At 42.1% G+C, this 27,984-nt stretch overlaps 2 protein-coding genes across 2 annotated transcripts in view; one reads left to right on the top strand and one right to left on the bottom strand.

The window, feature by feature from the left end:
* LOC133115087 (epsin-2-like) overlaps positions 1-4,908 on the bottom strand; it is a 29,258-nt gene extending 24,350 nt beyond the window's left edge. The window contains exon 1 of the mRNA XM_061224812.1: positions 4,703-4,908. The gene's annotated coding sequence lies outside the window, so the exon portion shown is untranslated. The remainder of the gene's footprint in view (positions 1-4,702) is intronic.
* An 8,680-nt stretch (positions 4,909-13,588) lies between these two features.
* LOC133115338 (GRB2-related adapter protein-like) lies at positions 13,589-27,684 on the top strand. Its single transcript, XM_061225195.1, has 5 exons — positions 13,589-13,831; positions 14,941-15,038; positions 15,799-15,918; positions 25,029-25,197; positions 26,645-27,684. Exons 1-5 carry the CDS (start codon positions 13,754-13,756, stop codon positions 26,822-26,824), a joined length of 645 nt encoding a protein of 214 aa, XP_061081179.1. The 5' UTR covers positions 13,589-13,753; the 3' UTR covers positions 26,825-27,684.
* Positions 27,685-27,984: the final 300 nt, after the last annotated feature.

Raw genomic sequence — 27,984 nt, 5'->3', positions numbered from 1 at the left:
GGATTTTCCATCGAGATGATGCACAGATTACGCTCACTCGAGCTGCAATGCACTGCAGATTTAACTTAGTCACGCTGCAGTGTTCCGCAGCCTAAACTTAGCCGTAACGTAGTCTCCTGTGACCTAACCAGTAGGCCTAGCGTTTCCCACACCATTTGGCAAACGCTGGCCTAACCTCGCGGAAACTAGTGCGCTAACTGTACACCAGGTTAACGGGTCCGAAACTTTCAAGTGAACGCCTGCATGCTTTTTCTCCAAAAGTCAAAATTATCCCAGTCATGTACCTGAACTGGAGTCATTTCTGAATCACAGAAGAAAGTTAACCTGGTGCTCTCCATGCCAGGGAGTGTACAAGAGAGAAAACCTGGCTTAGCACACATCTAGGGCAATACTCGCTATTTTACAAAGGCCCAAAGGAAAAGAAAATGTTTGTCAAACGTGCAGACTTAACAAAACGGGCTCATTTCCACACAGGATATTTGTACTCAATTTGTACAGGATTTTCTTTTTTTTCCTGACATTTAAACATCTTCCCGAGTCTCTGTGGAACAGCCTCCATTTCACCAAACACCACTACCCATTCACAGAAATGGTGAATGAGTAAATGTTATCAGAGCACATTTTACCAGGTCTCATCCGCAAGGGAGGAAAGGAAGAACAGGACAAGGCCCAGCCTCCCTTAACGGTGCTTTATCAGGTCTGCACCCTCGAGCTGACCAATGAGATGCCGCCACAAATATGACTCAACATCTATATTGTACATCTGAGCACGTGTAAGCCAAACCCAGCTACTGTTCTCACCATGTTGCTAGAACTTTCTGTCAGTGTTATAAACATTGCCACTATGCCATGACAGCAACATTCCAATAATGTTTTTGGTCAGCTGGGAAGTGGCATCTCTCATTTGAAGCATGAATTCCATAGAATATTATTTAATCAAGTCAATATAAGACTCATGAATCCCATAACAAATTGAATTTAGATAAATTCCGTAAGGAGATTTTTATCGACTCCATTTAAAGGGATCTTTCGATTTCATATAAAACAGGGTTTTATGAATTGCATACAATACTGCAGAATTCCATCTAAAATGGGAGCGTTTGTGCAGTGTTGTGGGCAGTAGGACACTTGTCACTCCAAGGCAGCAAAGCAAAACACACAGCCCGATATAGCACCCAAGCAATCAAGCTATATTCACATTTTTAAAAAGAAAAACAAAGCACTGGCATGAGTCACAAATGTGAAGCTAATCAAAAGCAGCACTGAATTCATGGCATTATAAGGAAGAATACAAAGAAAATTAGAAGAATTTCAGGGATTACAAGCATGGTTCTGCAGACTGAAGTACAAATGATGGATCAAATGAATTACCAGTCAAACATTCAGGGACATTTAGAGAGACTAAGTGAATTCTCATCAAATACAAATTTAAAAGGAAAATTAATATTAACCCTCTCAGGTTATATCACTTTTCCAAGACAACAATTAACAATTTGATGAGTTGAACACGGTTTCAGTAAAAAAATAAAACTTCAAAGCCTCTTTTTTGAACGATCCACAGACATGCAAGAGAATTTCACTTAATTAATCTCCAGCCCACTTTCTGTTCTGTGAAAAGTAACAAAGGTATAATGTAGCAATTGTAGAATAAATAGTATCAATATTTATGCAAGGGGGGTTCTCATTACAGTATCACACACCTGCATAGCGGCTCGAATCGGCAAGTCGTCAGACAACAAAGGTCAAACACATTGATATGCAAATCGTTTCCTGTTTAGTGTCAGAGCTCAAGAAACGACCACTGTTTTTCTTGAGAAAAAACCTTTGCAGAGTGCAATAATTGCTCATGAATTTGAATGAGGCATTGTTTGAGCCAGAAAACATGCTGCCCTTATTCAAAGAGGAAGGAATGGACATTTAGCACAATGAACTCTCAAAGTTTAGGATCTTCCCAACCAGATCACACTGACAAAGAATCAAACCCCAGCCATGAATGCACATGCTAGATACCGCAGATATTTAAAGCCAAGCATTTCCTTTTGATGTTTTTTATTTATTGAATTGTTTATGTATCAGGTACAATACAAGCAGGCATTGTTACAGGTTAAAAACACGAAATAGGTGCACTGCATAGCAGGTTTCTAGCCAAAGCTACACCACTCAGACTAAAACTGCACGTTAGCATTCTTCTTCCGGGTAGAAATGTGGCATGAACTCTCTCCAATTCAGTTCACAAACGGAACTTGTGTAAGTCAGGCAGAGAGATGAACAGACAGACGTAGCGAGAGCGAGAGAGAGAGAGAGAAAGAGAGAGAGAAAGAGAGAGAGCACTTGTTACAAGCGCCACACAGCAGGAGCGTCATCATTAGCACAAATATGCAGGGCCGCTACAGCTGGCGTGTCACATGACTGTCTACCAGACATCACTGCACACTAGCAGGTCACATGACCGTCTGCCAGCAAATGTTTGCAGGTACACGCTGAGCCCCCGATCAGAGGAAACAAAACCCAGGGGGAACAGCTTCTGAGCAGACAGATGGGAAAGAGAAGCTGTGGCACAAACGCAGGAGCTGTGCCCTGCGTGCACCAACAAGCCTCACGCGTCACAGAACTCGCTCTGACTGGGTGTGTTTGAGGAAAAAGCTGAATTCCAGGGCTGCCAGAAGGCTGACTGCCGTGGAAACAGAAGAGAGGTGTGGTGCCACGCCTGGCTCTCTGAGCCCAGGGCGGGAACACTGGGCAGCGGGGATACGTGTCAAGGGTCAGGTCACACCGGTCCGTCACGGCTGCCAGCCATGTGCAGTAATAAAACGCTTGGAACAGACCCTTGCGTAGACGGCACAGACTAAGATTTCAGTAAAGCAAGAGCAGAGGTACTGGTTCTACTCTGCAAACATCCCAAGGTTAGAGCTGATCCTAGAGATAAACTGAGGCTTGCGTTACACGGAAAGGCATTTGTGTGGACTTCAGAGCTGCTACCTCCAGGTAATCCGAGAAAATCACAAGAGAGATCCCAACTACAGATACTGAGCATAGTACAACGTTAGGCTAACAGTTTAAGTGCTGGGAACAAGAGCAGCTGTGACTCACACATTATTCAAATAACATCTGAACAGTCAAATAATTATCCAAAACAGCCAACAATTGCTTAGTCAACTACTCAACGTCAGGCCCCTGAACAAGCGTGGGCATAGTTTGATTTTGTGTGAAGCAGTTTTTTTTATAAACATGTATAACTATTCACTAGCATCTTGCCAGTCTTGTCTAAAACCAAAAGATATGCATAATTCCTGAAGTCCACAGATAAGCATTCAGACACTCCTTCCAACAAACGCCCTTATTCCCATTGTCTTTACAATCACAGTCCCACACAAGACAAAGACGGGCACCCCTCACGGGACCCGGCTTCGGACGCATCTGTCACACACTGACCACTACACAATAGACACGAATCCGGGCTGGCGGGGCAGCATTTAAATAAATCAAATGAAAGATCATACTGGAATATCGATTGGCACAAACATTACAGAACCTTTTTAAAACCGGTTACTTGGCTAAGCAGGTCATCGAAAACGAAGTGAACAACAGGAGCTAGCTAGTTAGCGAATAAGCAAGCTAACTTTACCCACCTGATTGCAAAACCGTTTGTTGGTTAGAGAAACAAATTTAAAGTAAAATAACGATCAACTTAGATTTATCCACACAGCTTTTGTTGATACCTAGCTAACTAGCTACAGGTTTTCTGGCGTGCAGTAAATGTTAGCTAGCTGCTGGGTTGGAAGTCAGTATAGGTGGCTAACTAAGCTAGCTCTACAACGCTCCACGTTAGCTAGTAAGCTTTTGTAATGTTAAGCTACAAGTTGAACTAGCAATAACTTTGTTAGCGTCACTTATTTGGATAACTTAGCTGACTAGTTACTACTAATGTTGTAGCTAACCAGTTTACTCTAGCTAACAACTTGCTAGCTCTAATGATTAGGCTCAATCGGCATGTAACGTTAGCTAGTGGCGAACGTTCCACAGCTCACATAAGTTTCTGGTTTAGCCATCTTAACTACATTAGCTAGCTATGTAACTTAGCTACAAACACTTCAAAAACAAACACAATGCAACTAGCTAGCGCAGTGTGTTAATTAAGCTATTTTACACTACGACAGTATTGCTTGTAAATAGCTAGCAGCTAAAATGCTAGCCAAATTAGGAAGCAAAAGGCAGATTATCTAGGCTAACCAAGTACGGTTAGCTAGCAAGCTGGGTGACTGAAACTTGAGTAGCTAGGCTACCTAGTTTAATTAATGCTGCTCCATAAATCTCACTAAAAAGCTGAATGGGGACAAATATGCCGACCACCTTCACTAACTTATATTCTGATCGCCGACTCTTCCGTTTCAAACTCTAGAAAAGCGAAGGCAACAGACTAAGTTAGCTTTAGCTAGCTAGCCGTTTACTTTTTCACGATGGAACTTTACAGCGCAACTCAGAATAACGTAGGACGGGCTTAGCACCGAGTTAGCGAGCCGGCTAACGCTAGTAAAGCTACGAACGTTAAATTCAACCGAAGCACTGGTAGGCCGCATACAGTCACTGGTACACGGCGGCCAACTCTCTCTCTCTCGGTCTGTCTCTCTCTCGCTGGTGTTTGATGGAGATATCACTGTTAGCATATCCAAGGTTCCCCTCCCCAAAACACAAAATAACTTACCATTCCTCTCCAGTTTCTCTGGGGCCACTCTTCGTCCCGTAGAAATAACCCATAAATTCTCGAACGAAGTATTGAATAAAAACTGTTTATTTTTTGTTTGGTGGTAAGAAAAGCTTGTTGCACGTAACCCCGAGTTGGGATTGATGAATAATTCGCCAGCCAACAGGCTCCCTCAGTACCGTGTGACACCCACACACTCCAACATGGCGCACAGGCGCTCGCCGATTCCGAGGGAGGGGCTGGCGGCAAGGGTGTGACCGAGGGGCCGAACCCCTCCCTCCACTCGCCATTAGGGGACGTAGCTGCACGGTAGCTATGATACAGTTCATGGCACACCACATAGCATTTGATTTATCACAACAAAATATCACTAATAATTATATATTTAGTTTGACTGTGGCATCCAACTCCTAAATGGCGGATGTATCAATGTCAGAACGCTGCTATGAATAATGAAAACACTTTTTTTCAGTTTTGTTCAGAGAAGTTGTTTCACACACCACAAGGCAAATGTTCATTCCTAGCCTGCAGCTCTCTAAAATCCCATCTGCCATCCTGCACAAACCAGGTCACAAGAAAATCAGGTTTTCTGAACAACCAAGGAAGTGACTCAAAATGAGAATTTCTTGTTTGGACAAAATAAAATTTCTGATGACTGTAGGCCTGAAACAAAGAGGGGCTAAACTTCACAGTTAAAATAATAACAAACAACAGGTTTGCAGATTCAAAAGTAAACAATCATTTCACCAGAGACACACAGTTCTTTAACTAGGCTGTTAAGTAGTAGGCACATCTTTGAGTGTACCAGCATTCCATGAGGTGTTTATTAGCGTGTTTCTTGAAATCAGATTGATTTAAAAGGGGAAGGATAATAAACAGATAATCCAGTAAGGAATACATTCATCAGAGACTATAATTTATTCCCTTCGCCAAACAATATTGTTCAGTGCAACATAGTCTTAGAGTAACATAGAGTACAAACTAATATTAGAGCCAATGTTTGATTCAAATTATGATTGTGAACTTATCTTAAGGCCTAAATGAACGTTAAAGGATCATTTTGTGACAACAAGCAATTCATATAGTTTGCCATTACTTTACATTTTTATTTTAATTCAAGCTAGAATCTAAGCTCCCCAGAGTAAATCAATATTATTGGTGGAAGTATAGAGCATATGTCCTGGAGTTAGTTGAAGCCACATTTTAGACATCATGCAGCATTTCAGGGTCAGATATAGAGAGCAGGAGGAGAAATCAACACTTAAAAAGATCATGTTTTCTGATTTCAGTTTGTAAAAATAAACCCATTTCTGCAGCGTGGGATGGAGCTGGCAAGAATGTTATTGTATTATTTGGCAGTGTGTGTGCCAAGTCCTGGAACACCCAGAGGTGATCTGCTCATTTCAGCTTCTTTGTGTTACTTTGAGGGCACCTGCATACAGCTGAAGCCAAGATGGCTTACGTATCTGCAGTACATAGCCTCAGAAGTGACGTAAAAAAATAATAATAAAAAAACTGTGCTTCACTGGAGCATTACTGGAGTGGCTGAGTGAATCATCCCTGGCCTAAATTGTTTATTACAATATTCATAACATAGAGCAGTCCCCTCACAACCTACAGCAAGGGGACAATTCCACAGGACTGTCAGCTGTATCTATTGAATTATGGTCCATATAAAAAGATTTATGCCTTGTGTCAGTCACTTGAAATGCTGGAATGAACATTTTATGGCATATCCATTGTTGTTTAGTAAGCAACCCAGTATACACAAACCAGTATGGCTAACCGGCTCCAAGGTTAATACTGATATCTATGGTTTACATGTGGGTCCCATGTAAACCATAATTATTGGCAGGCCTGTAACCACAGTCCTTCTCTTTCACACTGAGTGGAATGCGAAGATGCAGCTTGCACCAGGTCTTTGGTGCGGCCCGTCTGGGGCTGTGGGTACAGACAGACTATAACCATATGACAGCATTTGTAGTTTAAATCACATTTCCACACTGTGACAGTGCATTAAATTGTTTTACATTAAGCCAAACATGTTTCGACATAAATTTCACAAACTTTAAAAAGTACATATTTTCATCAAATATTTTACAGCTGTCATGCAGTACTAACCTTATGCACTGCTCACACTTTGACACAAGACAGCTAAAACATCTAATTAAAATAAGTTACTCCAATATAATGCCTACATTTGTAGGTTGAAGAAGCAAATTGTATTGTATGTCCTGTTAAAGAGTGACACATACAACACTGAATCGAATACCTGCTACAGCTTACATTTTTCTCCTGGAAGAGTAACTTAAGTCCAATCGATAGTTTCAGGAAATGTAACATTATTGAAAGATGGTTTTGCTATTTTTTGCCTCTAGAGGGCAGGGTTGTGTAAACTGTATGTGAGTGACAACAATAACAATGTGTTTGTCATATTGGAAAAAAATCCGTAAGTTGCCCAGGAATCAGAGATTGAATTAATTAGAATTAGAAATTAGTAAATTCAAATTTTAAGTTCAAATTTTCTCATGTCCATACCACATATCTCATATCTTCTGGCAAAACTGCAACAGGCACAGCCTGTGTTTTTCTGATGAAAGGAACATGGGTCAGATCTTTGTTTAAAATAACCCAAAGGAGGCTAGTGGAGAAGGAGCAGCAGTCAGAGCCTAGGAGCTGGGTGGGAGGGGGCCATCTTACAGAGCACCAGCAAGGCTCTCTGAGGTTTATCATACAATGATCATTAGACACTATTATGCTATTTAAATTAAGTCAGACATCGTTAAACAGTTCCATAGGGCTCACAGATGAAACACACACAGAATTATGTGATGACGATAACATATGAATACGAGACAAATGCATCAAGACATTACATCTGAACACTTTCATTAGGCTTTACGTTCTGACCCAGAATACTTAATTCTGCTACTGTGAGAGGAAACAATGACGACACATGAACACCCTAAAATCCACATAATAAAACCCTAGAACACCCTATCACCAACAGATTTCTGCTCATTGCAGTTTGTTGCAGTTGCATACCGAGGAGCGGCATTCGGTTCCCGATTCCAGGTCCTGCCAAAAAGCCAAGTTTGGCCGGCTCTCGTTGAGCGGCACAATTGGCTTGCTGCTCCAGAGGGAGGGACCGGGCAGGGTTAGCTTATCGCCGCGCACAACAGCAGCCCGGGCGCCTTGGAATCACGGTCACAAGCATGAGACGAGACTGCCTGGGAGTCAGTAGAGCTGCAGGAAAAAAAAATGCCCAGCTGAAGGGATTCCAAATCTTTCTACTGACCTGTCACAAAAACCTTTGGAGCATGAAACCATTGGGTAAGCCAAACAACAAACACACATTTCAGTTCCAGAGAACCACAAGACCATGGGAAAGATAAGACAGGCTGCACATGGTTAGAGTGAAATGTCAGAGTCTCGAGGTCATGTGTCATGACTTAAATATGGACCAAAGAAGATATCCCTGCAACAAAAAAAGGCTGCTGTACTGGGAATTGGCCCCAGCAAACGCTAAAAGCTTTATCCATTTAAATAAGCGCACTGTAAGGTCAGAAACCGCAGCCCAGTGCAGTCTGATTGCTGTTGAGTGTTTACCGCATTCACACAATATGGATGGCCTCCAAGTGAGGAATCAAAGAGGAAATATCCTGTTGAGGTTTCAGTATGTCAGCCACACGGCAGTACTCTCTTAATCCTGTAATGTGTTTTTCTACAAGCTACCACTTGGGGACAGCAAATATCTTTTTACAAGAAGAGGCTGGTTTCAGTTGCAGTTCTTTCCAGAGAAGACCTGTGTATATTAGTGATAAAACAGTATATTTCAGTTGTAGATACTCCCTTCATCAGCAGCGGATTGGGGGGGGGGGGGGGGGGGGGGTACAACACTGAAGTTTGAGTCTCAGAAGTGGTACAACATTTACATTTTACATTTACATTTTAATCATTTAGCTGACACTTTTAAGTTAAACACATCAAATCCATATATAGCACTGAAGTGTGAGTCTCACAGGGGGTACAGCACTAGACTCTGAGTCTGACAGGGGGTACAGCACTAGACTCTGAGTCTCACAGGGGGTACAGCACTAGACTCTGAGTCTCACAGGGGGTACAGCACTAGACTCTGAGTCTCACAGGGGGTACAGCACTAGACTCTGAGTCTCACAGGGGGTACAGCACTAGACCCTGGGTCTCACATACAGGGGGTACAGCACTAGACTCTGAGTCTCACAGGGGGTACAGCACTAGACTCTGAGTCTCACAGACAGGGGGTACAGCACTAGACTCTGAGTCTCACAGGGGGTACAGCACTGAGGTGTGAGTCTCACAGGGGGATCATTTAGCAGACGCTTTTAATCCAAAGTGCATTGGTTCTTCAACAAGTTAAACACGTCAAAGCCGTATATAGCATTGAAGTATGAGTCTCAGAGGAGGTACAACACTGAAGCTTGAGTCTCAGATGGAGAACAACACTGACGTTTGAGTCTCAGAGGAGGTACAACACTGAAGTTTGGGGGCCTTTGAGCCACACCAGTGAGGGACGTGACACTCTGATCCATGGGAACAGAAGCCTTTGTGCAGCAGCTAATTCTTATCCAGCTACGTTCGACAGATGGTGTTTTGCTTCCTTGTAGGATTTGTTGTGAGTGAGGCGTGCATGATCAAGCTTGTTTATCTTTAATGATTTCTGGGAATCTGGCAGAACTTCCTGCCGGTTTCGATCATACGTTTGAGGAATGTTCCTCCACAGGCATATACATGCTGAAGCTCCACAGACCCTCAGAATGCGGACTGTTGGAGTAGATACGTTTCTGTTTTTATATAACATTTGTTTTTTTGAGGTTGTATGTTCAACTGGATAATTTTTAGAGTACATTGTCTTCTTTAACTTTTCAATTTATAATGAAAAGCACCATTATTATTATTATTATTATTATTATTATCATCATCATCATCATCATCATCATCATCATCATCATTATCATTATTATCATTATTAGTCATAGTAGTAGTAATAGTAGTAATGTTTCAAAGTTATCTGTATGCAAAGCTATTGGTCTGAATAGTGAATGGTGAGGATAAGCAGTAACATTACACTGTTAGTTATTTAGGTGAAGTGTCCTTCATGAGTCTAAAGTTCATTAGATGCTGTTTTAATAAGAAGACCCTGATACATGCTTCTCTCACCTTCATCTCTGCCTCAGTCTCAGTTTAAACTATGACTGAATCAAACTCAAAAGTACAACAAGCTGTCGATAAGGTTGAAAGGGTTGAAATGATCTAAAAGGGTTGGCTTGTTTTCACTGTTTTCGGAGAGCAGAGCTGAGCCTGGCCTACACAATGGCAGTTAGACCATGAACGGCTTCTCACATCGCCCTCATATCTGTCATAATTAGACGCTGATGAGGTCACATCCTCACCCCACAGTTGACTACATTCTGACAGGAAACTGATGAGTTTATCTTGCTTGCTACCACAGTATACCATTGAATCCAAGTACCAGGGACGCACTTTAACGCAGTTTAAAAATAAGTCCAGATTTGTAACCGCTGACCTTCAAAAATGCCATATTTTATCTTTGAAGGAATCTGTTATCCAGTTCAGTGAGCTGGACTATCTGCCACCAACATAGCCCTGGCAGAACAGCACCATTGTGTGCCAATAGCAGCCCAATGTACGGCATGATGCACAAGCACAGGCCTAATACGGATCTGACACTGCTGCCTCTGCTAACGGTTTATTCTTGCACTTGATATTAGCACAATGCTGCTTGCTCTGAGAGTTAATGAGCATTGAATGCAATCTTATTCTTCAGTTCACTGTACTCACAGTGCAGTTAACACGTCTACAAATGTTTAGAAATGTGTTTGCAAAAAGAATGTGAGGTAAAGCAGGGTAGGAGCCTGTTTTCTATGTCATACCTGATATGTGCTCTAGTAAGTAAAATAAAGTAAAATGTTCAGTGTTAAATCAACTCTTACAGGGTTTATATCTGTCCTCTATGGCCAGAGTGGACTCATATAAACTCTATTAGAGTTGAATTAACACTGAACATTTTACTGAGTGTTCTGGTTTATGTTTTTTATGCATACTGCAGAGTGACAGTATTAACACGCTTTCTATCAGGTGGTGAAGACAAGGTTTGCTGATTATGATTATGATGCGCAAGTAAGAAGTTCTTTTTAAAAAAGAACCTGATTCCAAATGGAATGTCTATCAGAATCTAAAACAATCACCCTGTAATAGTCTGTAATTACCCCTCTATCATGACAAACACTGTGCAATTGGCACACCATTGTTTGCGTTGGTTTAGCTTCTAAATGTATTCCACACTCCCTCACAGGAACTCACTGTGTTCAACTCTAACCCACATTAAAACAGGAAAGGATAATTTAATCAAAATCCTGTAACAGGTCCTCTCCCACACACACACACACACACACACCCACACATATGCACACACCCTTCCTTATTGCGTAAGTTACAGTTTTTGTTGTAGGAACGATGACTTGACTTTGAGTTCCTGAAAAGTCCTCAAAGCACTTGGCAGTGTGTGTGTGTGTGTGTGTGTGTGTGTGGGGGGGGGGGTGTTTGTGCATGTACATGTGCGTGTATGTGTGTGTGTCTCCCAGGTTTCCTCCTTGAGTTTCCTTGGCTTTGTCATAGCCTGACTGTGTCCAAACAGGAAAGAAAACAAATGTTCATAGAAACCACTCTGGTGAAAACAGGGAGAGTGTGTGTGTCAGTCTGTATCTATGTGTATCTGTGACAGGCAGACCCACACAAATGACCTTTTTACATTACATTACATGTAATTTGGCTGATGCTTTTTATCGAAAGCAACTTACAGTTGATTAGACTAAGCAGGAGACAATCCTCACCGGGAGCAATGCAGGGATAAGGGCCTTGCTCAAGGGCCCAACAGCTGAACAGATCTTATTGTGGCTACACCAGGGATCAAACCCTGGCGGGTCCCAGTCATGTACACAAATCTTTTGTTTAAGAGCCCCCATGTTAAAGTAAATACAGCAGGTAAAATAGAACTACTGTATGTTGGCCTGAACAGTATACTGTAAATCAGACAAGAAAAAAAATTCTAGGGAAAGAGACACAGCACCATCACTCCTGTCATCGCCAAAGCAACACAATGTCCATGACAGCAGCAGCTTTTAACGACAATAAAAAAACATGGTATTTCCCCCAGGTCACGGCCATCCTGAGGAAAAAAAAGAAAGACTCTCATTCTTCACATTTACTCTGATACTGTAAGTTTCCACGCAGTCACCTTTGCTAAAGCAGGCCTGACAGACAGATAATTCACACACAACAGAGAAAATAACAGAACAGTACATTACAGGCATTTAGCAGACATACATGCTAAAAACACGAGAGGGAAGTACAGTTCCAAGTGCCAGAAGTAACCACATACATAAAAAAAATATTGATATCAGGAATATATACCTAGGTACAATATGTTTTTGTCTCACTGAATACCAACTGATTCGCATGCTTTCTGTAATGACCATATTATTACTGTTGCTCTGGGGTTTGAGTGTATTAATGCCATAACTGTCTGCTTGACATTTAATGTTGTTTTAAAATATATTTATATTTACAAATGGTATCGTACATGCCCTCTTTGATGAGTGCTTGTCCAACCAAACATCCTAACCTGCTTATTCCTGGTCAGGTCCCAGGGGGTGCTGGAGCCCATCTCAGCATGCATTGAGAAAAAGACAGGAATGCACCTTGTACATGGCACGGCTCCAATCAAACATCCGTCTTTATTTTATTTTTGTAATCATAGTAAAATAGTTTCATTTAAATTAATTCCAGGTTCTAGCCAATTAATACATAATAAAAACCACACTCTTTGGGGGTGAGGGATGGTTCTCAGAGAAATAGAGTTCCAGTGAGTGCCTCTTTGAAGCAGAGATGTGGTATGGCACAGAACCATTACAGAGCATTTTTAACGACACTCTTCAAACGTGTGACTTCCCTCAGAAGGGCCCCAGAATAACATCAGAAAGAGTCTCCAAAAGCCTTATCTTCTAAAGCCAGTGAGAAACACAGCAAGGACTTGAGAACACCAGTGCCCCCAACGCCCTGACCAATTGAGTTAGAGACACTAGGATTTCAACCGATGTCGTCAGGGAAGGCACCCCCTCTTCTCCTGCCGAGAAGTGGGGCCCTGTGTACCAGATCTTCATTAAACTTCAGAGGCAAATGCAGAGAAGCATCAGGCAGTGGTGGATTAGCTCTCAGCCAGGTCTATGCTCCTGCAGAGAGACCCTTTATGAAAGTGCTCCCACAATGTCCCAAATTAAACAGCACCACATAAAGACAGAACAGAGGGGATTCGCAAACTCAACCAAACAACTGCAACCATACTCCCCCTGCCCCCCGTCAGTTATTCTCTCAGTTGTTCCTTTCCCTTTATAGAACTCCTTCTTGCAGCACACACATGCACACACACGTACACGCACATACACACACACACACACACACACATACACACATACATGTACATGCACACACACTCGAGTGCACAGACATACACACACATGCACGCACGCACACACACACGCACACACATACACAGGAGTGCATGTACGTGTACAGGCACACGCACTCGCACACGTGTTCCAAGAGGGGTATCATTGATCACTCTTCACACTACTGCTCGGGGGAACTTTGAGTCTGACAGGATTCAAGCTTTTTTTTCCTCCTTTGTTTTTTCTGGTTTCCTGTTTCTGTTCACCTCCCTGAGTAAGAGCCAGGAACTACCTCCCCCCCATCTCTTCCTCCGCGCCCCCCCTCTCTGTCTCTCTGTCTCTCTCTCTCTCTCTCTCAGATGGAGCTGAACACAGTCAGTGTGCAGCAGGGCTTCACTCGCTTCTCTTTTCCTCCGGCTCATTTTCACTGACAGCCTGCAGTCAGACTCAGCTGTGAGGCTCCCTTCTCCGATCTCCCTCTCGGGGGTACACAGCGCAGCTGCGGGGGGCACAGGGCAGCTCCGGCCTGGAGGGGGGCGCAGGGATGGAGGCTCTGGCTCTCTATACTTTTCGGGCCACAGAGAGCGACGAGCTCAGCTTTCAGAAGGGCGACGTCCTGAAGGTGAGAGACGGAGGAGCCAGAGCGCTTTCCTCTCGCCGCACGCTTTTCCACTGGGACCCTCTGTTAGGATGTACACTCACCAGGCACTTTGTTAGGTATTCATTAGACTTATTTTTCTACTGCTGTAGCTTATCCACTTAAGAGTTATGATGCGTTGTGCGTTCAGAGAGGCTGTTCTACATACCACAGTTGTAATGTGCGGTTATTTGCGTTACTGTCACCTTCCTGTCAGCTTTGACCAGCCTGGCCATTTTCCTGTGACATCTCTCATTAACAAGGCAGAACTGCTACTCACTGGATTCTTTTTTAGTTTTTCGCACCATTCTTTTCAAACAGAGAGATCGGCCGTTTCTGAGATACTCCTGACCTGTATCTACATGATTGTATGCATTGCACTGCTGCCACACAAATGGCTGATTAGATAATCGCATGAATAAGTCGGTGTAATAAAGTAAAAATGTTCCTAATAAAGTGCTTGGTGAGTGTATACACTGTGCAGTACAGTACATGGGCATCAAACAAAATTATATCAGTGTTGGTTACATGTGGGAAACCACACAGGGAGTGTTTCTTGAGCTACTGAGACCATGATTCATTGGGTAGTGTATATTTAGCCATAAAATGCAAAACAGAAAAAAAACCAAAAAAAATAAAACAAACCTTTAAATATAAAATATTTCTGAATAGGGAGCTGGGAGACTGATGGGGCATGTTCCTTCCATAATTAATATTCGCAGAGTGATATTTGATAGACATACCACTAAATTCCTATTAGCATTTTGATTTTGTTTGATTGAGTTTGAAGAATCATAATGAAAAAATAATTCCGAAACTCAGCAGAATAAGTGCTTTATATCACAGTATTAATTTTCCTTATTTAAGTAGGTAAAAAAGTTTGAAAATTGGGCTGGTCAAGCTAGTCATAAGCTGGTCTCTCTGGGTATGAGCTGGTCATGAAGCTAGTCTAGCTGGGTATGAGCAAGCAGCTTGTCTGTTTCAAAACATATGTTGTGCAGGTCAAACCATGTGGGGCTGGGAGCTGGTTCAGATTAGGGGTTGGTTCAGATTGCATGTTCCAGCTGCATATTGATTTTTTGTAATGGCTCCAGATCACCAACATGGAAGATGACCCTAACTGGTACACCGCAGAGCTGACGGGGCGCAGAGGCTATGTCCCCAAGAACTACATCAACGTGCGACCCCACGCGTGAGAAAAACCGCCGGAGTCGTTCTCAACCGCGCTGCTGTCGTTCTCAAACCGCGCTGCCGTCAGTTTGAGAGGGACAAAAGCACAGATGAATGTTAACAAAGTTGAGGTGTATTGTGGGGTGTGCTGCCGCAGTGTTTTGCGGTGGTTTGGCCGACCAGAAGGTTTGTTCGAGTTTCAGTTTGGGCTCTGCTTGGTATACTGTCAACTGAACCCTGCTGAAAACTCCAGCTTAAAACTGTTTAAGCTGGTCAAGCTGGTTTAGGCTGTGTTTCAACACTTTCAGCTGGCCTATGCAGTCAGCTAGTCCACCAGATGACCACAAATTTATTCTACCAGCTAGAAACCAGCCTTGACCAGCTACAAATGTTGAAAACACAGCTAAAACCATTTCAAATCTATTCCACTTGTGGAATTCCAGTTGTTCAGCAGGGACTTGCTTCAATGAGCATCCTGTAGAATGATCCATAAGCACAAATGAACAGTACACGCTTAAAGATACAGTATTACTGCTCTGTCAAGAAACCGTAACTGTACACATTCCTGCAGCATGTGGCAGATTCGAGAAGGCATATTTCCCAAATTAATAACGAGCGGGGTTGAGTACGGCTTGCTTACAACTACATAGACGGAGAAGAGCATTGATATGTTAAGTTTTTTCATGAATTGAACACTGATCCAGAACTGTGTAGCCTGTTCGTTGGATGGCAGGCTGGGACAGTTGTGGGTGCCCTCAGGTGACCGTGAGCGCCTCCTGCAGGTGGTTCGCGGGACGGGTGGCCAGACAGGTGGCCGAAGGGCGTTTGCGGCAGGAGGAGTGCGGGGGGTTCCTTGTGCGGGAGAGCGAGAGTGCCCCGGGGGAGTTCTCCATGTCTGTCAGGTGAGCTACCTGCATTCCCGAGGATGCTTCATCAGCACACCCAGTCTCCCTTAGCAACAACCATAGCCTGCAGAGAAAAATGTGAAAAAACTTTCCATGGGCTTGTGAAAAGCATCTTGAAACTGTGAAAGTGCAGTTTAGTCCTACTATGTTGTACAAATTGGATCCAGCGACTGTTCTGCACAGAAAAGAGGGGACCCCTATCTGGTCTTGAAGTCTGAGTCCAGGTTGGGTCTGGGTCGTCCATTAAGTTTGTAACACGCAGTGACACAAACTGTCCCGGATTCATCCAGAAATATTCTAATATTTATCGGACCCAGATGCGAGACCAAGGCGTAGATTTTAGAATAAAGACTTTAGTGTAATAAAAGCGGAGGCCGAAAGCCAGTAAACAGAATCCGAAAACAAAAGTCGAAAAGCCAAAATGGGTTGAGAAACTGCGGTTCCAAACAAGACAGACGGGTAAAGCAAAATACGGAAGTCGGAAACGAAACAGGTCGTAACAGAAATCAATCAGGTATAACCGCTGGAAAGTACATTCAAGACACATAACAATCTGGCGAGTAACTGAACAAACAGAGGGGTTTATATTAGACAAATAACAAGAGGGAATGGCAATCAGGAAGTGAAAACGCAGGGGTGGCCTGTAGTGTAGTGGTTAAGGTAAATGACTGGGACACGCAAGGTCGGTGGTTCTAATCCCGGGGTAGCCACAATAAGATCCGCACAGCCATTGGGCCCTTGAGCAAGGCCCTTAACCCTGCATTGCTCCAGGGGAGGATTGTCTCCTGCTTAATCTAATCAACTGTACATCGCTCTGGATAAGAGCGTCTGCCAAATGCCAATAATGCAATGTAATGAAACAAATACCAATGAATGAACAAACTGACAGGGTGACTACAGTGTGCACAGAGGGTATGAATACACAGAAATGTGACACACATAGACAAAAAACTAAACAGTGAAAACACGGAGCCTGACAATATTGTCCAAATTACACAATAACCGTCACACTGCTGTTGACATTAGACAAAGAAAAAGTGGTGGGAAATATGATTGACTTCATATTTTACATATAACTTGACTACATAAATGCAGTCCATTTACCATTTATATTCTGAACGCATACTCTCAGTGAGCACTTTATTAGGTCGACCTGTACACCAGCTTGTTAATGCAAATATTTTATCAGCCAATCATGTGGCAGCAACTAAATGCACAAAAGCATGCAAACATGGTTAAGAGGTTCAGCTGTTTTTCAGATCAAATTTCAGATAAGAAATATGATCTAAGTGACTTTGACAGTGGAATGATTGTTGGTGCCAGACAAGGTGGTTTGAGTATCTGAGAAATTACTCATCTCTTGGGATTTTCACGCAAAACAGCCTCTAGAGTTTGCAGAGAATGGTGTGAAAACAAAAAAAACATCCAGCGAGCAGCAGTTCTGCAGGCAAAAAACGCCTTGTTAGCATCTCTGAACAAACAACACATCAAACCTCTTAAGTGGATAGGTTACAGCAGCAGAAGCCCAACATTCAAATAAAAATACCTAATAAATGTGCCTAATAAATACCTAATAAAGGTGCCATTGGCATACAATTGGTCCCATATTTTGACCATATTGGGACCATTTACTAACTGGAGTGAACCGCACTGCTGCGAGAGAGCAACACTTCTCAACAAGACCAGGAAGTCAGCCTCAAAAACAAAGGCTGTTTTTTAATCGGCCACTTGGTAAACAATACATACCTAAATGTGGTTCAAGTACAGAATTCAGGTCATCAAGGAATTCTGACTGAAGAGATAAGGCATATGTGAAGGACAATGTTTACCACATTTCTTACGCGTTTCACATAATTTGGTGTGTGTCTGTGTGTGTGTGTGTGTGTGTGTGTGTGTGTGTGTGTATGTGTCACTAGTCCAAGGCCATGACGTCAGATATTTTTTCCTCTGTGCAGCATATCTGCTGATGAGTTTCCTAAGGGGTGAGACAGACAGAGAAATTGTCCTTAACACTATACAAAAATAGCTCTGTGAAATGCAATTATCATTGTATTTAGAAAAAATATGAACAATACACAGCAGTACTGTATGCTCTGTTTCGGTAAGCACACTGGACTTCTGCCAGGCCGTTGACTGTCCTCATAGCTTTATTCCGTTTCCCCTGGCAATGGACTTATTCACCGGTGTCTTGTGGCTGTCATGTGCTCTGTGATTAGGGGAGGTGTTGAGCTCAGAGCGAAAGTTGAAAGTAACGCAGGAGGAAGCAGACAAAACATCAGTAAATGAATGTTGTTGTTTCGCATTGAAGTTATAAATATCGCTGCTGTTCACCCAGTCTGATCTCTGGGGATGGGAATCTTGCCGTCTTCGCTGAGTTCTCAGTGGGTGTGCTGGTCTTTTTCTGCTGCTCGTGTGAAAGAGACACAACAGAAAGTTTTTTTCCCTCAGATGTGAGAAAGCGAGAGCTTGCTGAGTGTACGTGTTCATTTTTATTTGGTTCTGCAAAGAAGGGATCAGCTTCATGGGCCTCTGACTGTTTTCATGTTGTGCATGTTAGGAAGGACATGTCCAGTGCAATGGCAGGGTACTGGAATTTGATTGGTCATCCCATGTGCCACATATATTTCTCCAACTAAAATTGCGCATTATAATTGGCTAAAATAGGGCAGCTTACAACATATTGTATATTTTTGGTCATCAAGATTTGACCATGCAAGATGAACGTATTGCTAAAGACTGCTTGAACTGCGATCAATAGTATTTATTTAAATTGATATTCTGTTAAATGTATTGGCTGTTCATGTGCAATTTGTTCAATAAATGCATGTTGGAAGTAATGTTTTATTAATTTTATTTTTTATTCAGTGGGCATAGGATAGTCACTGTCTGGGGCCAATGTTAATAGTGTAGCTAAAGCAGAAAGACATTAGGACTACACTTTGTTTATTTATCACAAGTCATATCATCATAACAACGTTATCGCATATCGCCTATCCCCCCCCCCCTTCTAGTCGCCCATAAAGGAAATCCTGGCAACCCCCCTGCATGTTAATATTTTCTGTGAGTCATTTGGTGCCCCTGAATTCACAGTTTCAAGATTACTGGCTGAACAGCGGTGTTTTAGGGCTTCGGTGGCTCCAGCTGAAACACTGATTTTGGGGCCAGAGTAAAATGTGCTTAATCAGAGATGAGAGTTGATTTTATGCTGAGCGGTTGCTTATCTTATGCAGTGTGAGACCTTATTACCCTCACTTTCGAAAAGCGACCAGTTCGTATCAGCCAGTCCATGTAGGCCCTGGCAGGACTGCCCCCTCCGTACCAGGCACTGCCAGCCCTGCATGGGTGCGGGTGGGAAGTCTGTGACTCTGTACCTACAGGACAGGTTTCTAAATCTCTTCTCCTGGGGGAGCTTGACGAGCCAGCGGTGAAATGCCAGACAAACAGTCCGCTTTTCTGCAGTTGTGCCAAATTTAAGTCTGAAAAATGGGGTTACGATCACCATCCCTAACTCTCCAACTGGTGTCCATATGCGCTCCAGTAGGAGGCCATAGCACCAGGCTTTATCTTGGACATGGCAACGCAAGTGTCTTTGCTAGTTTCAGACAGCCGTAGCTGTCATTTTTCTGCACAGCACCTACGCTGTTAAAATTGCAAATGACCTTCCAGCCATGTGGGCTGGTTGGTCTTAAAAAATGTAATTGGTATTCAAAAGAACATTTTACACGCCTATGATGTCTGAACTGTGACTGTATCTATTACCAGCATGTAGAGTTAAAGGAATTCACACCAAGGTGTGTTCAGCTCCATACTGTTTTAAATCCTACTGCAATGTTTAAAATGTCAGGCATCCCCTGCATGCATGACATGGGTCACATTACATTGCATTTCATTACATGACAAGCTTTTGGCAGATGTACAATAAGGTGCAAAACCATGACAAGGGACAAGTGCGCTGATTCCCCAGGGAAACCACTCACACACAAGGTGTGTGACTGAACAGTAGACAGGGGACTGGGAGAGGTTACCTGGGTTACCCCTCCCCAAAAGTCCAGGGCATTGCCTGGCTTCTGATGGTCCCTTAATTAAGCCTTAATTAAGGGCAGGTTTTCCTTTTGTTTTTTCAAAATTCCAACTTGGTGTTCTAGAACTCCATCGCTTCCAATTACCAGGAGTGAGCGTTACATCAGCATTAGAATGTTCAGTGAATCACATCCAATCTCATCTCACACCTTAAATGGTTAACCCATCCTGTGCCTATTTTCACGTGCCTTTCTATCTTAAAAAGCACACTTACATTTTTAAGCATTGGATTTTTATTTAAAAAAACAAATTTCTCTGTCATCTGTGCTATAGACTGTGAAGCTACCTGAAGGTGCATGTCTGGACGCAAAAGTCAATGCAAATCAATAGAGAACAACAATAAGAAATTATCCTTTTCATTATCTTTCTAGATGAAGATTGAGCTTATTACAGGCTGTCACATGACCTTATGACAGTGATGCAATGATGATTGGGGCATTTTCTATCAGACTTAATTGCACCTATGGTTTCAGAAGATGAGCAGATCTTCCTCTTGACACCCCAGTGCTAAGAGCTCTGATGGGGCTTGAACTCTATGTGAGAATATAACAGTGAAGTGATGCTTTCACCACCGCAGTTAAAAAACACTCCGCTAAAACCAGGCTATGGACAATTATTTTGTATTGACTGTAACATAATTATAATTATATGTAATTCTTGGCCAAATATTTCAGACACATACTCATTCCTTTTGCTCTGTCGTATGTCTTCTGAAATTAAACAATGAATATGAGGTAAAAGTGCAGATTGTCATCTTTACTTAACATCCATATTGGATGATCCATGTAGGAATTACATATTTTTATACATAGTCCCTCCATTTTAGGGGACCAAAAGTAATCAGACAGTTTGGCCTCTGAGCTGTTTCTGATGAGTCAGCTGTGAGCTGTCAGCACTCTTTTGAGAGTACGTTTTTTGGGTTGCTTTTTCAAAATTCTCAACAACAACAAAAAAAAGTTAGTGTTATAGAATTCCTTTCAGTCACCAGTAGTGACTGGTGTTACGTTAAATGGTAAATGGTAAATGGTAAATGGACTGCATTTATATTGCACTTTTATCCAAGGGCTTTACAATTCATGTCATTCATTCACCCATTCACACATACACTCACATGCCAAACAGCAAAAGGCTACCAGGCACCAACATCAGCATTAAAATGTTCAGCCAAGAACATTCTCGTCAGACATTTGTTATTTCACACCTCGAAAGGTCACATGCTACAGGATCTGCACCTTGTCTAAGAGGAGCTATGAGCAGCAGCTATAAGCAGGGTTCCTGTGTAAGGGCTTCAGAGAGCAGGGCTTAACGTATGACAGCTTTAACCTGGGTAGCCTTCGCTCGCAGCCAAATAACCAGCACGGTGACACAGTCCGCCAAAAATTAAAACATAAACTTTGTCCTCTGGGCCATAAGATGTGAAAAAACCTCAATATTCCAGTTGCTGCTTGTCTGTTAGCTGTCAGTCAGGCATTAAGAAAGCACACGCCCTGGAACAGTAATGACGTTAAACTGTTTGAGGTGACTCGAATGTCACTCCTCTGTGGAAAGGTGATGGGTGTTGATTGGGTTCAACAACAAAATACAATATCTCTGCAATGTGTAAATTTCAATCTGCACAAAATTATTCTTTTCAATTCAAGGAAGACATTTACCGGAAGTTTGTAATTAATTTACCTGTCAGTGACCCCTGGTTCCTCAAGGTATTTGTTTCCAGTACGGGAGACCTGCGATGGTTTAAACGATGGGTTAGTTGTAACACCATCAATTTGACCAACAAGGGATGAGTTGTGGTAATGTGATCACTTTTGTCCAGACCCATGTGTAAATATAGGGTCTTTTGGCTTCAGACCTATACACAAGTTGGTGTAAATTTAATAGTATGGGTCTGATTTAAGCACATTTTCTGTTCCTGTTACATCCACCCCCAGCAAGCAGCAAGAGTGACAACTCACCCCAGTACTCCTTGCATTTGACATGAGCTTACACATTCTGTGCTACTCTAGATGATGTCTAAATTAATAGTATTTGTAGCAGAAACATATGAGTAGCTTATATCAAAGTTTGAGAGCTCTAGAATCTGGGCTAATTACTTCTATATAATTTACACAATGAATTCACTATTGCTTGTTTTAGCCAGCTGGAGAGCAATTGCTTTCATTTGTAGCATTGTATGAGTGGACCAATGCACTACATTTGGGTTTAATCAGCAAAGCTCAGTAAAAGCCACAGACTACAGTAAGTACCCTGTGATGCATTTTCTCTTCAGTAGACAAAATTGACACGAGGAGAAAGGTGCTCCAAAACACATCAATTTCTTTGTTTTATCTAGATTTGTTAATCATCTTAGAACATAGCACCTTTTGTATCAGACCACCTGATATATAAGACACCAGCATCTCCTGTGGCCCAGACGTGTCCTGTTAGATTGATTGATTAAACAATAAATAGTTCTGAATATCTACTCTTGGTTTTAGCCTTGGGTTTTGCCTGTGAAGACTGCATTTGTGTTAGAAAAGATAAACCAACACACAGACCAGAGAGCTGTCTTTGGGAGAAATAAAAGGCATTTTGAAGCTTTGAAAAGAGAATAAATCGTTGGGGATAGCTTGTACAACAACTTAGAATATCCTGAAAAAGAAAGAAACTTCTGGTGTACCGAGCAGCAGACATGGAACAGGGCAACCAAGGAAAACAACAGCAGTTGATAACAAAAACATTGTGAGAGATGTGAAGAGAAACCCCAAAACATCAGTCAGTGACATCACAAACAATCTCTACAGGGCATGGGTGAAGATATCTCAAATCAACCATTCAAAGACTTAGAGAGAAGCAATATACCACAAGATGCAAACCACTTATCAGTAGTAAGAATCGGAAGGCGACACTACAATTTGCAAAGAAGTAAGGAGATAGTTGTTGAACAATGTTTTATGGACTGATGAGATTGTGATGGAAAGGCCAAATTGTGGAGAAAGAAGGGATCTGCTCATGATCCAAAACATAAAAGCTCATCTGTGAAGCACGGTGGAGGACGTGTCATGGCTTGAGCTTACATGGCTGCTTCTGGTGGCTCACTAATCTTTATTGATGATGTAACTCATGATGGTAGCGGCAGGATAAATTCAGAAGTCTAGACAATGACCCAAAACACAACACAACAAAGGACTTCATTATGGAGAAAAAGTGGAAGGTTTTAGACTGGCCAAGTCAATCACCAGACCTTAACCCCCCCCCCCCCCCCCAAAAAAAAAACACAACTGAAAGAGGCTGCAGTAAAAGCCTGGAAAAGCATCACAAAAGGAGAATGCAACAGTTGGGTGATGCCAATGGGTTGCTGGATTGATGTAGTTATTGCAAGCAAGGGATATGCTACCAAATATTAAGTGCTATTTACTTTCATTTACTTAAATATTCTCTGTTATAATATTTTTGCTCACCCAAAAATCGGGTCGTCTGATACCAAAGGTTCTATGTTCTAAGTAGTTTAACACATCTAAATATGAATACCAGAAAATAAAAGCTGAAATTATGAACTCTTGTCTCGTGTTCTTTTATCTCAACCACAAATGTATTCAGTGTATTGCAAAAACAAAGGAATTGGCCTTGCTGTTCCAATACATTTGGAGGGGACTGTATTTGGCTCTTTGTTTATAGAGAATTACGCATTGTGGGAATTCTCTCCTGTGAGAATGAGCAGCTTGATAGGAATGTAGCAGGTCCGGTGGTTAAACTTCCTGTTATTTAATCAGCCTCCACCAAAATCTTACATTACATTTTAATTAGCAGACCCTTTCATACAAAGTGACGGGTAAAGAGTGCATATCAAGGTCATAGAACAAACTACAGAACAGGTCCGATAAGGTACAATTCACATAGGATCGGTTGTAAAGCCATGGACACAAGTCTAGTGCACAAGGTAGATAGGCCAAGTCTGTGAGTCTTAAGCGAAGAAATGCAGTACAATTCTGGGAAGGTTTGTAATGCATTTGAAAGTAAACTGTGCATGTACGTACCTGTATGTATGTGCATGTGTGTGGACAGGTGCATCTACGAGGGAAAGCTTTATAATTACTGTGTAATTTCTCACAACATAAAAACCAGCTTGTGTGCATCGCTCTGGATCTGAGGCTGCTATGGAAACAGGTGACAGAAGGCTGCCAATACGGTTTCTATGACATTATATGTCGGTACGCCAATCAAAACAGAATCCAACCAGGGAACACTGTGCTGTTCATGCTGTGCAATAAGACACCTCAGTCATATTTTATAGAGTGTGGTTGTACGAACTGACACTTCTCTTTCAGTTTGCCTGTGTGTGAGGAAGCCATGGCTGATCCATATTTCTGCTGATGCTCACTCAGTCAGTGCATTCACAAATGCAGAAATCCAAGTGTACGATTTTCACGCATGGCAAAATATACAGTCACTGAGCACTTTATTAGGAACACCTGTACACCCACTTATTCATGCGATTATCTAATCAGACAGCAGTGCAATGCATAAAATGCAGATATGGGTCAGGAGCTTCAGTTATTCTTCACATCAACCATCAAAATGGGGGGAAAAAAGTGACCTCAGTGATTTCAACCGTGGCATGAGTGTTGGTGCTAGACGAGCTGGTTTGAGTATTTTTGTACCTATTGCTGATCTCCTGGGATTTTCACACACAACAGTCTCTAGAGTTTGCAGAGAATGGTGTGGAAAAACAAAAAACAAACGCCTTGTTAATGAGAGACATCAGAGGAGAAGGGCCAGACTGGTCAAAGACTTAAGTAAAAAGAAAAGTCATACCTATATATACCTATATATACCTAAATATATATATTTGTACTTTAATTTATATATGGTGCCTTCAGAAAGTATTTATCCTCCTTGAAGCTTTTCACGTTTTGTCTTCTCAGATATTTAGATTTAGGAATGCATAACGCATACTATATACGCAAATATACGACACTAAATTGTACTCAATATATTGAGTTCTCGTCCTCATTTGCCATCCTCTGTCCTCTGTCTCCCTGCCCCGGCAGTTATGGGGATCACGTGCAGCACTTCAAGGTGCTGAAGGACCGAGAGGGGCAGTACTTTGTGTGGGACGAGGCCTTCAGTTCGCTGAACCAGCTGGTGGAATTCTACAAGACCAACAGCATCGCCAAGGAGAGGACCATCTTCCTGAGGGAGGGGAAACTCTCACCTGGGGTAGGCGTTACCTGTGCGATGAGCAACGAACCCGAGACTGAACCAGAACAAACCTCTATGAGTTATATAACCCTGCTCAGAGAGAGAGAGTGAGAGAGAGAGAGAGAGAGAGAGAGAGAGAGAGATAGTGGGAGAAGGAGATGGAGAGAGAGAGGAGAGAGGGAAAAGAAAAAATAGAAACAGAGAGAGGGATGCACTTTCACCAGATTCTCATTTTTATTATCGGGCAACTAAGACTGTTCTCCATAAAGATATCATCAATTGTGCATTCATCACTAAATATGGAGCAAAGTCAGCTAGTGTAAATAAACCTCAGAGGACGTTTTCAGTTGGACATGCCCAAGCACGCAGCGATCTTATGATCGTTTACAACAAATTAAACACATTCATGTAATATGGAACAGGGAGTAATCAATTAAGTTGCCACAAAGGACTGAATGAAATAAATGGATATACCAGCACATTTGAAAAGAACTGTTGATTGAACCACCCTCTGATGTTTTCTGTCATTTAGTCAGACACCTGCCAAGCCGGAACCCGTCACGGTTTCCTGACGTGTGTACATATTCACATTACACAACTATGCACAGAAGGCAGGCTATGCTGTGCTAGAAATTGGAATCTGAGCCTATATTCAGATTTTATAAGCATAAACAAAAGTTTCCCCCTCGATCAATTCCTCGAAAGGCATCAACAAAATTGTCATTTTCAGCTGTGACAGGTATTGAATACTACAAGTACCCCTTCCTACTTTTAATAGTAGCCTATATACAATTAGAACTAGCATCCCTGCTTAAAATTCTGTCTTAAACCAGCCTAAGCGTAGTGGTTAAGTTACATGACTGGGACCCGCAAGGTTGGTGGTTCAAGCCCCGGTGTAGCCACAATAAGATCCGCACAGCCATTGGGCCCTTGAGCAAGGCCCTTAAACCTACATTGCTCCAGGAGGGATTATCTCCTGCTTAGTCTAATCAACTGTAAGTCGCTTTGGATAAAAGCATCAGCCAAATAACATAAAGTAATGTAATGTAATAAGCTGATCAAACTAGTTTAAGTTGTGTTTTCGGCACTTCTAGCAGGATTCAGCTGGTAGACCAGCTCTTCACCAGCTGGACATCCTATAGTCATCTTAACTAGCTTTAACCAGCTTTAACCAGCCACATACCAACCAGCTAGTAGTGTGAAAAACACATCTTAAACCAGTTTAGCATCCCAGATTTTTGGTTTTGGCAAATTATATTTTTCATATGATTTGGGGGGAGATCAGTTACATCCATGTACAGCTATATATAGAAGCTTGTACATGCATGTTATGCACTTCTAACCTGGTGCATACAAATTAATGCGATGAGGCTTTGTCGATTGGTTGTTGGTGTGGTGATTCAGACGAGGTCTTTCCTGATTGGTTGTGAACACTGAAACTGATAGTGCTGTCTGTCACCCACAGAAAGCCCAACATGGCTACGCCCTGTTTGACTTCAAACCCCAGCACCCTTCCCAGCTACACTTCCATCGTGGTGATGTCATCGACCTCTTGGACTGCACCGACCCCCAGCGCTGGAAGGGCCGTTGCCATGGTCGCGTGGGCTTCTTCCCCCCGGAATATGTCCAGCCTGTCTATCACTGATACCCCCCCACCGCCCCCAACCCCCACGCAAACTGCCCCCGCTCCCCAAAATGTATGGACTCATGGGACCGGCTTTGCCGACCTAATCACAGGCAGAGCAGGAGAGGGACAACAGGGGCCCGCCTGGGTTAAAGGTTTGAAGGAGGACTGGCACAGTGACTGTCCTTACAAACAACCCATGACCTGACAAGATGAAGATCTAACATGTTCAACTGCTGTGTCACAGAGGGAGGCCTTAAAAACTGCCACATACAAAATGTGCAAAGAGATACTATGAAGAGCGAAAACAAAAAAAGTTGCTTGTTTAAAAAAGTAGGCATGAAAGGCTCTACTAAGATCTGAAGCCAGACTTGTGTATTATTGATCATGCTCATCTTTAAAATCTCTGCCCTAGATATACTGAGAAGTAACACATTCCATACAGCTAGGATAAAAATATACGTCTTAATGTGATATAATTAATAGATTGATCATTATAATCATCTGCAATGTGTAGAAAATTTCTATTTTCAATGTTTTTAATATCTGACTCTTTCAAACACGATTCTTTGACTGTAATTTTGAATCACTTTAGCCATTTCAACCGAGAGCATCTTTCAACTTGCTTTGTGCAAATGTTCTATTCATATATGAATCTACTATCTAATATTAGAATATTTGGTCATGTAGGAAAAGAATATCTATTCTCCTGTATCATGACATGGTCAATATTTCCTGAGATAGCATGCACACAGAAAACAGAATACAATCACACTATTCACTAAAGGATGCCAGTGTCAATATTCATCATACCTGTGTACTGACAGTGTCTGAAACTTGTATAGATATTATCAAAACAATAAATTGGCAAAACAAAAAGATCCACACCTAGTGTATAAATATGTACTGTTTAAAACTTATATTGAATGGCATATTGTTTTAAAGTGATCTTTTCAATGTGATTCTGTCAAATTTGAACATGTCAAACTGTCCTGGGGCTAAAATATTTCGGGTAATCTCAGTAGTCTCCAGGTCTCTCTGAGCTGGGTCAGGGAAGGTAATTATTAACAGCCAAATTAGACAAGGAAAACTGCAGATGGCAGTTTCTCTATGGCAAACATAGGTACTGTCACCACAAGTGCATCTGCTGTTAAGTGAAGGCAGAATATTGGGCAGTTAGC

Source organism: Conger conger, chromosome 16, assembly GCF_963514075.1.
Source record: "Conger conger chromosome 16, fConCon1.1, whole genome shotgun sequence".
Classification (NCBI taxonomy): Eukaryota; Metazoa; Chordata; class Actinopteri; order Anguilliformes; family Congridae; genus Conger; species Conger conger.
The sequence above is the reverse complement of the archived record's forward strand: the minus strand, read 5'-3'. Positions and strand labels throughout refer to the sequence as shown.

Excerpts from the sequence above, each read along its gene's own strand:
- LOC133115338 (XM_061225195.1), top strand. The coding sequence starts at position 13,754 with ATGGAGGCTCTGGCTCTCTATACTTTTCGGGCCACAGAGAGCGACGAG. Across the intron at positions 15,039-15,798 it reads ATCAACGTGCGACCCCACGC|GTGGTTCGCGGGACGGGTGG; the intron begins GTGAGAAAAACC and ends CGCCTCCTGCAG. Across the intron at positions 15,919-25,028 it reads GAGTTCTCCATGTCTGTCAG|TTATGGGGATCACGTGCAGC; the intron begins GTGAGCTACCTG and ends CTGCCCCGGCAG.